The sequence below is a fragment of the Salvelinus alpinus genome, chromosome 16 (assembly GCF_045679555.1).
Source record: "Salvelinus alpinus chromosome 16, SLU_Salpinus.1, whole genome shotgun sequence".
Taxonomy (NCBI): Eukaryota; Metazoa; Chordata; class Actinopteri; order Salmoniformes; family Salmonidae; genus Salvelinus; species Salvelinus alpinus.
In genome coordinates, this window is record NC_092101.1 from 27,549,759 (window position 1) to 27,563,876 (window position 14,118).

The 14,118-nt window shown below is 43.2% G+C and overlaps 1 protein-coding gene across 9 annotated transcripts in view; it reads left to right on the forward strand.

The window, feature by feature from the left end:
- Nucleotides 1–14,118, forward strand: part of LOC139541260 (disabled homolog 1-like) — a 289,187-nt gene that overhangs the window by 261,403 nt on the left and 13,666 nt on the right. For 6 of the 9 annotated variants that reach the window (XM_071345706.1, XM_071345707.1, XM_071345705.1 and 3 more), the window contains 4 exons: nucleotides 6,394–6,513; nucleotides 6,647–6,685; nucleotides 7,000–7,062; nucleotides 8,913–8,966. In XM_071345706.1, the coding sequence (XP_071201807.1) occupies nucleotides 6,394–6,513; nucleotides 6,647–6,685; nucleotides 7,000–7,062; nucleotides 8,913–8,966 (276 nt within the window). The remainder of the gene's footprint in view (nucleotides 1–6,393; nucleotides 6,514–6,646; nucleotides 6,686–6,999; nucleotides 7,063–8,912; nucleotides 8,967–14,118) is intronic. The other 3 variants (XM_071345710.1, XM_071345712.1, XM_071345711.1) reach the window with 1 other exon arrangement.

Here is a 14,118-nt window from a genome sequence, read left to right on the forward strand (position 1 = left end):
TGAGTGATGAGGGGAGCAGGGAGGGGGTGTGTGGTGTGAGTGATGAGGAGAGCAGGGAGGGGGTGTGTGGTGTGCGTCTGTGAGGGATGAGGGGAGCAGGGAGGGGGTGTGTGTCTGTGAGTGATGAGGAGAGCAGGGAGGGGGTGTGTGGTGTGCGTCTGTGAGGGATGAGGGGAGCAGGGAGGGGGTGTGTGGTGTGAGTGATGAGGGGAGCAGGGAGGGGGTGTGTGGTGTGAGTGATGAGGGGAGCAGGGAGGGGGTGTGCAGTATGTGTGATGAGGGGAGCAGGGAGGGGGTGTGTGTCTGTGAGTGATGAGGAGAGCAGGGAGGGGGTGTGTGGTGTGCGTCTGTGAGGGATGAGGGGAGCAGGGAGGGGGTGTGTGGTGTGAGTGATGAGGGGAGCAGGGAGGGGGTGTGTGGTGTGAGTGATGAGGGGAGCAGGTAGGGGGTGTGTGGTGTGAGTGATGAGGGGAGCAGGGAGGGGGTGTGTGGTGTGAGTGATGAGGGAAGCAGGGAGGGGGTGTGTGGTGTGAGTGATGAGGAGAGCAGGGAGGGGGTGTGTGGTGTGAGTGATGAGGAGAGCAGGGAGGGGGTGTGCGGTTTGCATCTGTGAGTGATGCAGGGAAGCAGAGTATTGAGAGTTTCGGCTCTTTTTACTGACTCAGATCTTTTCAACTCGTTCAGTAAAATGTTTAATCTGTCGACTCATTTCATTCATTTAATTCAGTAGCGCCCAGAGCCCACAGGACTCCTTACCAGTGAGTGATGAACTGAAAACTTGAATGAGTCGTGATTTTCGTTCACCATAGTCGTTTGTGACTGAGATTATAAAAGTGTGCTTTAAACAATATACATTTGTGATTGCTAGCCATACAAATGAGATTATTTATTGATACATTTGAAACGAGGTCTAGTTGCATCCGCAACCGTACTAGATTTGTGAACGATTCTTGGCAGAATGACTCGACTGCTGCGAGGGAGAAGCACATATAATTTCCGAACTGCAGCAGCAATAGCCGTGGGAAGTAGGGGGGGCTGCAGCCCCTCCTGAAAAATCTGAATTTAAAAATATATATTCGTGTTTTTTCTTCTTTTTTTTTCTTACAAAAGTACTGCACTGGGCCGTGTTAATAGTCCTTTATTAGCAGGTATACAGTGTCTTCTTCTCTATGGAGCGCGTATTAATCCTGCTATAAAATGAATTGCGGCCAGCAGATCAAATGAACGACTAAAATGAACAAGTTACTTGGAAAAACTAATCATGACTCGAGTCAGTAGAGTTGTTCAAAAACAACAAATCGTTCATGAACTGCACATCTCAACCAAGTCGACTCGTACTGGTAGACTAACTTATTGCTAGTTATTCGTCATCTCAAATCAAATCAAATTTTATTGGTCACATACACATGGTTAGCAGATGTTATTGCGAGTGTAGCGAAGTGCTTATGCTTCTAGTTCCGACAGTGCAGTAATATCTAACAGGTAATATCTAACAATTCCACAATAAACCTAATACAATCTAGTAAAGGAATGCAATAAGAATATATAATTATAAAATATATGGCTAAGATGCAATAGATAGTGAAGGATACAGTATACAGTATATACATATGAGATGAGTAATGTGAGATATGTAAACATTCTTTAAAGTGGCATTATTAAAGTGTCTAGTGTTCCATTTATCAAGTCTGTAGGTAGACAGCCACCTCTCTGTGGTAGGCCGCCTTGAGATAGAAGCTGTTTTTCAATCTCTCTGTCCCAGCTTTGATGCACCTGTACTGACCTCGCCTTCTGGATGGAAGCGGGGTGAACAGGCAGTGGCTCGGGTGGTTATTGTCCTTGATGATCTTTTTTGCCTTCCTGTGACATCAGGTGTTGTAGGTGTCCTGGAGGGCAGGTAGTTTGCCCCTGGTGATGCGTTGTGCAGACCGCACCACCCTCTGGAGAGCAGTTGCCATACCAGGCGGTGCAGCCCGACAGGATGCTCTCAATTGTGCACCTGTAAAAGTTAGTTAAGGTTTTCAGCCTCCTAAAGTTGAAGAGGCGCTGGTGCGCCTTCTTCACCACACTGTCTGTGTGAGTGGACTATTTCAATTTGTTGGCGTTATGTACGCCGAGGAACTTAAAGCTTTCCACCTTCTCCACTGCTGTCCCGTTGATGTGGATAGGGGGGTGCTCCCTTTGCTGTTTCCTGAAGTCCACGATCATATATTTTGTTCTGCTGACACTGAGTAAGAGGTTATTTTCCTGACACCACACTCCGATGGCCCTCACCTCTTCCCTGTCGGCAGTCTCGTCGTTGTTGGTAGTCAAGCCTTCTGCTGTAGTGTCGTCTGCAAACTTGATGATTGAGTTAGAGGCGGGCATGGCCACACAGTCATGGGTTAACATGGGTACATGGGTACAGGAGGGGGATGAGCACACACCCTTGTGGGGTCCCCGTGTTGAGGATCAATGAAGTGTAGATGTTGTTTCCTACCTTCACCACTTAGGGGCGGCCTGTCAGCAAGTCCAGGACCCAATTGCACAGAGCGGGGTTCAAACCCAGGGCCTCGAGCTTAATGGTGAGCTTGGAGGGTACTATGCTGTTGAATGCTGGGCTATAGTCAATGAACAGCATTCTTACATAGGTATTCCTCTTGTCCAGATGGGATAGGGCAGTGTGCAGTGTGATGGCGATTGCATCGTCTGTGGACCCATTGGGGCAGGAGTGGGTCTAGGGTGACAGGTAGGGTGGAGGTGATATGATCCTTGACTAGTTTTCAGAGCACTTCATGATGACAGAACTGAGTGCTACGGGGCGATAGTCATTTAGTTCAGTTACCTTAGCTTTCTTGGGAACAGGAACAATGGTGGCTATCTTGAAGCATGTGGAGACAGCAGACTGGGATAGGGATTGATTGAATATGTCCGTAAACATACCAGCCAGCTGGTCTGCACATGTTCTGAGGTCGCGGCTAAGGATGCCATCTAGGCCGGCAGCCTTGCAAGGGTTAGCACGTTTAAATGTTTTACTCATGTCCACGGAGAAGGAGAGCCCACAGTCTTTGATAGCGGGCCGCATTGGCACTGTATTGTCCTCAAAGTGCGCATAGAAGTTGTTTTTTGTCTGGAAGCAAGACGTCAATGTCCGCCAAGGGACTTGTTTTCTTTTTGTAATCGGTGATTGTCTGTAGACCCTGCCACATACGTCTTGTGTTTGAGCCGTTGAATTGCAACTCCACTTTGTCTCTATACTGACGCTTTGCTTGTTTGATTGCCTTACGGAGGGAATAATGACACTGTTTGTATTCGGCCATGTTTCCAGTCACCTTGCCATGATTAAATGCGGTGGTACGTGCTTTCAGTTTTGCGGTGGTACGTGGTTTTCAGTTTCTCATCTGATGCACTAGCGAGCTAACATTAGCTAAGCTAATTGAGACTACATAACTTTAACTGTGCGCTTTCTTCCCTTACAGTAAATAACAACAACTACATTCAGATGATTATGTACTGTAGCAGCCTACCTGTGGGCTCTTAGTGTTGTAGCCTGTCCTTCTTATTTAACTTTTAGTTCTGTCATTTTAATTCCATCTTCCATTGATTAGTCTAGAAATGTCCTAATAACTTCCCACACGGAGCCTCGAGCTCTATGACCACTGTCGGGAAAAGCAAAAGCAGCAGCAGCATAATCTTATGCTCTCATGATCTTATCTCTCTCTCTCCATGGGAGGGACGATATAGACCATCTGCATTGTGAATTCATGTGGAATTCTATGAATTTTCCTTATCTTTTTAATATACCTTTTTTCCATTTGTCACATCCCTAATATGGACATAACAGGTTCCGGGGAAGGCGGTGCTTAAACTGCTTCACTTTGAGTACTTTGGGCATGTGTCCACATGGATCGGAAGGGGGGGCGGGGGCAGCTTTGGCTGAGAGTTTTCTTTTGCAAGGGTTTAGACTTCGTAATCCGCCGGAGCTTTCAATTTTCAGACACGTATAGGCCCAGAAGTCACGCAGCTGACCAAATTACTCTGGATTTTACTTCTGGTTTAACTGACATTATTTGTGTCTGTGTGTCTTGTGTTTTGTCTGTTTCATCTGAGGCCGTCTCTCTGCTCTCTGATGCCATATTGATGAGTGTGAGTGTGTGTCACTGTCTCTATCAACCCGTCCATCCACCCAGGAACTGACCTGGAGTCCTTTGACACACACAACCCAGCAAACTGCCATGTATTACTCTGAGGTTGCCAAGAGTTCAGTACCTGCAGTGTTTTCTGAGAATACAGAGATGACAAGACAGATCTGTCTCTGTTCATTCCTCATTATACAGAGAGACGAGAGAGAGAGAGAGAGAGATGAGAGAGAGACGAGAGAGAGACGAGAGCTAAACGAGAGAGGGAGCAGTGAAACTGACAGAGAGAGGAAAGAAAGAAATGATGAAAGACCGAGAAGAGAAAGGGATGAGAGTTGGTCTGAATGAGAAGAGGAAGAGGTCAGACACACTACATGATTTAAATAACACTGGATCAGAGTTCAGACATGGTAGGAAGTAGGAACCCAACACTATACTGGGGATGTCCATGTCGTTCCCCAAACACTGTCTGCCTGTTAGGCCTCAATCAAATATTAAATATGTTCTATATTTCATTGTTCCCCAGTCTCACCCCTTAAAGCCTCACATCGACAGTAAATGCTGTATTACACTGGATGTGAGTTGATGTGTTTGTGCATTCGTGTGTGTGATCATATGCTTGTGTATTTGTGTGTGAGGGTGTCTCTGCCTGTATGTATGGCAGAGACACCCTCACACAACAGAGATATTGTTGAAGTCGGCAGTTTACATACACCTTAGCCAAATACATTTAAAGTCAGTTTTCCACAATTCCTGACATTTAATCCTAGTAAAAATTCCCTGTTTAAGGTCAGTTAGGATCACCACTTTATCTTAAGAATGTGAAATGTCAGAATAATAGTTGAGAGAATGATTTATTTCAGCTTTTATTTCTTTCATCACATTCCCAGTGGGTCAGAAGTTTACATACATTCAATTAGTATTTGGTAGCATTGCCTTTAAATTGTTTAACTTGAGTCAAACGTTTCGGGTAGCCTTCCACGAGCTTCCCACAATAAGTTGGCTGAATTTTGGCCCATTCCTCCTGACAGAGCTGGTGTAACTGAGTCAGGTTTGTAGGCCTCCTTGCTCGCACACGCATTTTCAGTTCAGCCCACAAATTTTCTGTAGGATTGAGGTCAGGGCTTTGTGATGGCCACTCCAATACCTTGACTTTGTTGTCCTTAAGCCATTTTGCAACAACTTTGGAAATATGCTTGGGGTCATTGTCCATTTGGAAGACCCATTTGCAACCAAGCTTTAACTTCCTAACTGATGTCTTGAGATGTTGCTTCAATATATCCTCATGATGCCATCTATTTTGTGAAGTGCACCAGTCCCTCCTGCAGCAAAGCACCCCCACAACATGATGCTGCCACCCCCGTGCTTCACGGTTGGGATGGTGTTCTTCGGCTTGCAAGCCTCCCCCTTTTTCCTCCAAACATAATGATGGTCATTATGGCCAAACAGTTCTATTTTTGTTTCATCAGACCAGAGGACATTTCTCCAAAAAGTATGATCTTTGTCCCCATGTGCAGTTGCAAACCGTAGTCTGGCTTTTTTATGGCAGTTTTGGAGCAGTCGCTTCTTCCTTTCTGAGCTGCCTTTCAGATTATGTCGATATAGGACTCATTTTACTGTGGATATAGATACTTTTGTACCTGTTTCCTCCAGCATCTTCACAAGGTCCTTTTCTGCTGTTCTGGGATTGATTTGCACTTTTCGCACCAAAGTACTTTCATCTCTAGGAGACAGAACGCATCTCCTTCCTGAGCGATATGATTGTTTGTACAGATGAACATGGTACCTTCAGGCGTTTGGAAATCGCTCCCAATGATGAACCACACTTGTGGAGGTCTTGGCTGATTTCTTTTGATTTTCCCATGATGTCAAGCAAAGAGGCACTGAGTTTGAGGATAGGCCTTGAAATACATCCACAGGTACACCTCCAATTGACTCAAATTATGTCAATTAGCCTGTCAGAAGCTTCTAAAGTTATGACATAATTTTCTGGAATTTTCCAAGCTGTTTAAAGGCACAGTCAACTTAGTGTATGTAAACTTCTGACCCACTGGAATTGTGATACAGTGAAATAATCTGTCTGTAAACAATTGTTGGAAAAATTACTTGTGTCATGCACAAAGTAGATGTCCTAACCGACTTCCCAAAACTTTAGTTTGTTAACAAGAAATTTGTGGAGTGGTTGAAAAACGAGTTTTAATGACTCCAACCTAAGTGTATGTAAACTTCCAACTTCAACTGTATATAAGTGTTCTACTTCCTCTCCCCTTCTCAGGCAGAACCAGTGATCCTGGACCTTCGGGACCTGTTCCAGCTCATCTATCAGATCAAACAGAGAGAGGAGATGGAGAAGAAAGCCCAGAAGGACAAACAATGTGAACAGGCTGTGTACCAGGTACACACACACACACAATACACACAATGTTTACTATCTGATTATTGTTGGTGCTGCTGCCTCTATCTGTCAACTACACTGGTCTTCCTCCCTCTCTGCTTTCTCCCCTCTCCATCCATCCCTATGTCTTCAGACTATTCTGGAGGAAGATTTGGAGGATCCTGTCTACCAGGTAACTTCTAAACACCAATCAGAATGCTTCCCTAATGCTGTCTATCCAATCAGTATGGTTCTTTTTAATGCTTCTTTCAATCTCCTTGCCTGTTTATCTGCGTCTGTGGGGAATTGTGGGTCCCAGGATTCTTGTCAGATGAATGGAGGTGTGTGTGAAGTTTTCTGGGATTGCTTGCGGGCGGGACCTACAGATGATTCTGTCTGACCAATCACATCTTTGCATCATATTCTCAGCCTTTCCTTTTTCTTCTATTCCTATTTCCTATTTTTCTCTTTATTCCTCTTCTCCTCTCCCTGCTGCCTGTGTTGTAGTACATTGTGTTTGAGGCGGGACACGAGCCCATCCGCGACCATTCAGAAGAGAGCATTTATCAGGTACAAGCCTCTCCTCTCTGCTTGGATCTGATTGGTGGAGTTGTGTGAGTGATAGGAGCAGGGTTCCAATGGGATAGAGATGATTTGAGAATACCCTCAGGGTCATTCCTTGTCATTTCAACAAGCCATTTCAACAAGCCATCTCAGATTATTCGGAAATTGTTTCCATAGTTAGAAAAAGATAACATTAGCATTCCTGCAATGTTATTTTGTAGATCTCTGAAAATTAAGGTAATTTGATTGCACCCAAATTGGCCATTTCAATTTATAGGATTGATATAATATTCAATAAATATAGTACCTATCATCCAATTTGGTTCCCAAAAAAGTCTAACATTGAGCAGCTCCATACTACTTATCAGACAGAGAACTGATACTGTATGCTCGTTGTTGTGGTGGAGTCGCCGTGGGACGTAGGATGTCCGTGAGTGGCTTTTTAACTCATTGTTAGAAAAAAGTTTGGTCCAAATCGGATGTTAGGTACTATATTTATTAAATATTATATTAATTCTATACATTTAAATGGACAATTTGGGTGCAATCAAATTACCTTAATTTCTCAGAGATCAAATTATATTTCAACAAAATAATGTTGCAGGAATGCTAATGTTATCTGTTTTTAACAACAACAACACATTTCAGAACAATCTGAGATGATGGGTGTCAAAATCCTCTTTTTAGTTTTTGAGGTGGAACGACCCCTCACCTACAGCGTCACTACTGACACACACCACAAATGAACACACATGCATGAGTAAGGCAGACCCCTCCTCCTTCCCCTTCCTCCCTCTTTTTCTGAGGAGATGAAGGAGGGAGTGGGAAAGAGAGATTAATCACCAGGCTCTTGTTTGATCTTTAAAAATAATAGAATGAAAATAGAGCACGCTCTAACACACACGCACACAAACACACACACACACACGCAAGAAGACGTGTTAGAATCGTGCAACAGAGGAACCAACAGATGAATAAAGATGTCTGCCTCTGGAAATAAACAACCAGAGAGATGGAGAGATGAAGAAGGATGAGAGGGGAAATAAACAAGAGAACGAAAAGAGGAGGAGAGAGAGGGATTAGGAAAGACGGAGGAGAGATGGAGGGAGGAGAGATGGAGAGAGTACTCAGGCAGTGGTAGTTATCTGTGGTAGTCAGACTGTTATGACAGACAGACGTTTTTGTCCCATCAGGTTTTTATTGACGTTTCCATTCACAACAGATCAATCAGGTGGATTAGTTTGATAGTCTTACACTTCAGGGACAATCAATCATCAGTCAATAGAACAAAACGCAAATAAAACATATAGAGACATTGTCCTGTATCAATATGTTTGTCTGTCTCAAAAGTCCACAGAGTAGTGGCCAAGAGTAGTGCACTACATGATGAATGTGGTGTCATTTGAGACAAAGCCACAGACAGACAGACAGACCAGTTTATTACATGTCTCTCTCTGTGGTAAGACCACATTGATCCACTTTATTGGAGAGGGAGAAGAGGGGGACTTAGCTGGGAGAGAGAGAGAGCTGTTCATACATCAAACTGATACTCTAAATGAAGCCTCAACTCATAGATTTGAATACAGATTACATCACTCATTCTCTCTCTCGCACGAATGCATGCACGCACATGCGCACACACACGCGCACACACCCTCAGATGCAAGCTATAAGGGACAATAATGTTCAGGCTTTAGTCTCTATATATTTGGCTGTACGGCTTTATTTTACAGTCTTGTATTGCTTTGGTATTTACTACAATTGGTACTTTCTGGCACATTAAAAATGAAGGTTGTCATGGTAACAAAAGCTAACGTGTGGTTGGTGGGCTTTGTGGTGATTGGTTGGTTGTCCAGGTTCCGACCAGCCAACAGAAGGAGGGGGTATATGACGTCCCCAAGAGACACCCAGTGAGTCCAGCTGTGTGTGCCTGTCTCCCCCTTGTGTCCCCCTTGGTGCTATGGTGTGTCCTGTGGATACTCTGTGGTATGGCTTTGTGGTGGTGCTGGTCGGAGTCACTGTGTATGTGGATAGGAGTGGGTTTGGGTGGGGTTTGCTCTGTGCTAGGTGCTGGTTGCATGCAGTGTAGTGGCAGGTGTGTGTGTGTGTGTGTGTGTGTGTGTGTGTGTGTGTGTGTGTGTGTGTGTGTGTGTGTGTGTGTGTGTGTGTGTGTGTGTGTGTGTGTGTGTGTGTGTGTGTGTGTGTGTGTGTGTGTGTGTGTGTGTGTGTGTGTGTGTGCATTGCATGCAGTGTGGTGTCGTGGTTATGCATGGCTGGCTGTGGTCTGCTGGTGAACGAACAAACATGATCTGACAATACTAGAACGAAAGATATTGGTAAGAGAGAGAGTGTGTATGTGCACGCCTTTTTGTGTGTGTGTGTGTGTGTCATCCCAGTTGACCTTGATCGTGGTCAGGATGCAACGTAACTCTCCATGTCCTTTATGATCTTATTGAACATGGTAGTTAAACATCTCTCTGTTTCATTAGCTAATAACTCCATCCTCAGAACCACTATAGTAGCTATTCTACACCTGTTAAAACTTCTCCATCTCTGACACCCTGTCAAAAAAAAACATTCTTACGCTAGGGCGTGAGCCTCACTGTCTCTGTAGAAATTTCTCAAAATCTGCCCTCTTCCTTCTATACTCCCCCTGGCTCCTAGCTCAAACTGCAGAACACACACACACACACACGCACACACACACACACACTGTGCACTGTCGTAATCAGACGGTGTGGGTTATGGCTGTCGGTTTTGTCTTGTGTTGCTTTTGAGGCTTATAGTATTTACCAGTGAGATCCCACAGCCCTACTGCTCTCCTTAACCACCCCACAACACTGACACCTATTGGCTTTGTGTTTGATACATACCTGTGTGTGTCTGGTGTTATAATACGATGCTATAGCCAGTAGGGTCTGAAACCTCTGTCTAAACCATATGCGTCACAGTTATTTACTCTGTCGCCTTCTGTCGCTCAATGCTATTAACCAATAATAAACTAATAACACACAGCCATACACACACATAACACACACACACACACTCACTCTCTCTCTCACACACACACACATAAAACAGAGAAGTACTACTTCAATCTCCGGAGTCCTTGACCCTGTGTGAGTTTACACAGTCTGTTGATTCAACAGAGGTCAGCCTATTGTCATCTGGCAATGAAGGACAAGTAGGCTAGTGTGCGTGTGCGTGCGTGCATCCATGTGCGTGTGTGTGTGTGTGTGTGTGTTCAGTGAGACAGGAGCTCAGGGAGGTGGGTGTTAATTAAGGGGGCTGCATTAATCGTATGCAAAACCATGCCCATGCTAATTACTGTTTCCTCAGAGACCAATAATTGAAAGGTGGTTGTCGCAGTGATGAGGAGAAAGGGATGGGCAGAGAGAGAGTGAGATGGATGGAAGAGGAGGGCAGGAATCTGTGTAATGAGGAGTGTGTGCGTGCATGCGTGGCTATATAAAGGGGGTACCGAGTCAATTGAGGGGCTACATGTTAGTTGAGGTAATATGTACATGTAGATAGGGGTAAAGTGACTACCCTGTCTCCATATGTCTGTATTTGTTTGAGTGTATGATACATCATGTCTGTTTCTATCCTATCCTCCGTCCATGTGGCTGAATGGTCATCATCATCACCAACAACATCATCATCACATAATAACATCATCATCATCATCACCAACATCATCATCATCACCAACATCATCCATCATCAACAAACACAACATCATTATCAACAACAACATCATCAACAAAAACAACATCATCAACAAAATATAATCTTCAACATAATCAACAACAACATCATCACCAACAACATCATCCATCATCATGATCATCACCAACAACAACAATATCACCAACAACAACACCAAAAACAACATCATCACCACCAACAACATCATCACCACCAACAACATCATCACCAACAACATCATCATCACCAACAACATCATCATCACCAACAACATCATCACCAACAACAAAATCAACATCGCCAACATCATCACCAACACTTTCATCATCACCGACATTGTCATCATCACCAACAACATCATCATCAACAACATCATCATCAACATCACCAACATCATCATCACCAACGTCCATCATCATCATCACCAACATCCATAAACATCATCATCACCACCAGCATCCATCATCATCACCAACAACATCATCAACATCAACATCATCACCAACAACAACATCATCATCACCAACAACAACATCATCATCACCACCAGCATCATCAACATCACCAACATCATCACCAACAACATCATCACCACCAACAACATCATCATCATCAAAAACAACAACATCATCACCACCAACAACATCATCATTTTCACCACCAACATCATAATCATCACCAACAACATCATCATCACCAACAACAATATCAGCATCACCAACAACATCACCAACATCATCATCTCATCATCCATCATCAACAACATCATCACCAACATCTCCAACAACACCATCACCACCATCATCAGCAACATCATCGGCAACAACAACATCATCATTAACAACATCATCACCAACATCATCATCACCAACAACGTCATTATATTCATCATCACCAACATCACCAACAACATCATTATATTCATCACCAACAACATCATCACCACCAACAACAGTTTCACCAACAACATCACCAACATCACAAACAACATAATCGCCAACAACATCATCACCAACATCAACATTATCACCAACAACAACATCATCACCAACGGCATCATCACCAACGACATCATCATCAACAACAACATCATCACCACCAATAACAACAACAACATCATCACCACCAATAACATCATCATCACCAACAACATCATCATCGCCAATATCATCATCGTCAACAACATCATCATCACCAACAACATCATCAACATCATCATCACCAACAACAACATCATCACCAACAACATCATCACCAACAACTTCACCACCTACAACATCATCAGCAACAACAACAACAACATCATCATCATCAACAACATCACCAACAACAATTTCACCAACAACATCCTCACCAACAACATCACCAACAACAACATCACCAACAACATCCTCACCAACAACATCACCGCTCCAACATCATCAGCAACAACAACAACATCATCATCAGCAACAACAACATCACCAACAACAATTTCACCAACAACATCAACATCTTCATCACCAACAACAACATCACCACCAACAACGCTATTATATTGACCATCACCAACAACATTGTCACCAACAACATCACCAACAACTTCATAATCATCAACACCAACAACATCATCATCACCAACAACATCATCATTCCAAACAACATCATCATCATCCATGATCACCACCACCAACATCATCATCATCAATCTTCACCACCAACACCACCATCATCACCAACAACAACATCATCATCAACGCAATCATCATCATCATCAACACAATCATCATCATCCACCATCATCATCCATCATTATCAATACAATCGCCATCATCATCAACACAATCATCATCATCCATCATCATCAACACAATCATCATCGTCATCCATCATCATCAACACAATCATCGACATCATCCATCATCATCAACACAATCATCATCATCATCACCAACAGCATCATCATCATCATCATCACCAACAACAACATCATCATCAATAACATCATTATCATCATCATCAACACAATCATCATCATCCATCATCATCAACACAATCATCATCATCATCATCAATAACAACATCTTCACCAACAACATCACCACCTACAATATCCTCACCAACATCATCATCACCAACTACATCAACAACATCATCAACACCAACAACATCATCATCATCATCACCAACAACATCATCACCAACAACTTCACCACCTACAACATCCTCATCAACAACATCATCGCCACCAACATCATCGCTCCAACATCATCAGCAACAACAACAACATCATCATCAGCAACAACAACATCACCAACAACATCATCATCAACATCATCATCACCAACAACAACATCATCATCATCACCAACAACATCATCACCAACAACTTCACCACCTACAACATCATCAGCAACAACAACAACATCATCATCGTCAACAACAACATCACCAACAACAATTTCACCAACAACATCCTCACCAACAACATCACCAACAACAACATCACCAACAACTTCCTCACCAACAACATCACCGCTCCAACATCATCAGCAACAACAACAACATCATCATCAGCAACAACAACATCACCAACAACAATTTCACCAACAACATCAACATCTTCATCACCAACAACAACATCACCACCAACAACGCTATTATATTGACCATCACCAACAACATTGTCACCAACAACATCACCAACAACTTCATAATCATCAACACCAACAACATCATCATCACCAACAACATCATCATTCCAAACAACATCATCATCATCCATGATCACCACCACCAACATCATCATCATCAATCTTCACCACCAACACCACCATCATCACCAACAACAACATCATCATCAACGCAATCATCATCATCATCATCAACACAATCATCATCATCCACCATCATCATCCATCATTATCAATACAATCGCCATCATCATCAACACAATCATCATCATCCATCATCATCAACACAATCATCATCGTCATCCATCATCATCAACACAATCATCGACATCATCCATCATCATCAACACAATCATCATCATCATCATCACCATCACCAACAACATCATCACCAACAACATCACCACCTACAACATCCTCACCAACATCATCATCAACAACAACATCATCCTCTCCAACAACAACATCATACTCACCAACAACATAATCATCAACAACAACAACAACATCATCAACAAAATCAACACCATTACCAACAACAACATCATCAACAACAACAACAACATCATCAACAACAAGATCATCACCACAGACAAACATCATCACCAACAACAACAGCACCGACAACAACATCATCACCAACAACATCATCACAAACAACATAATCACAAACAACATCATC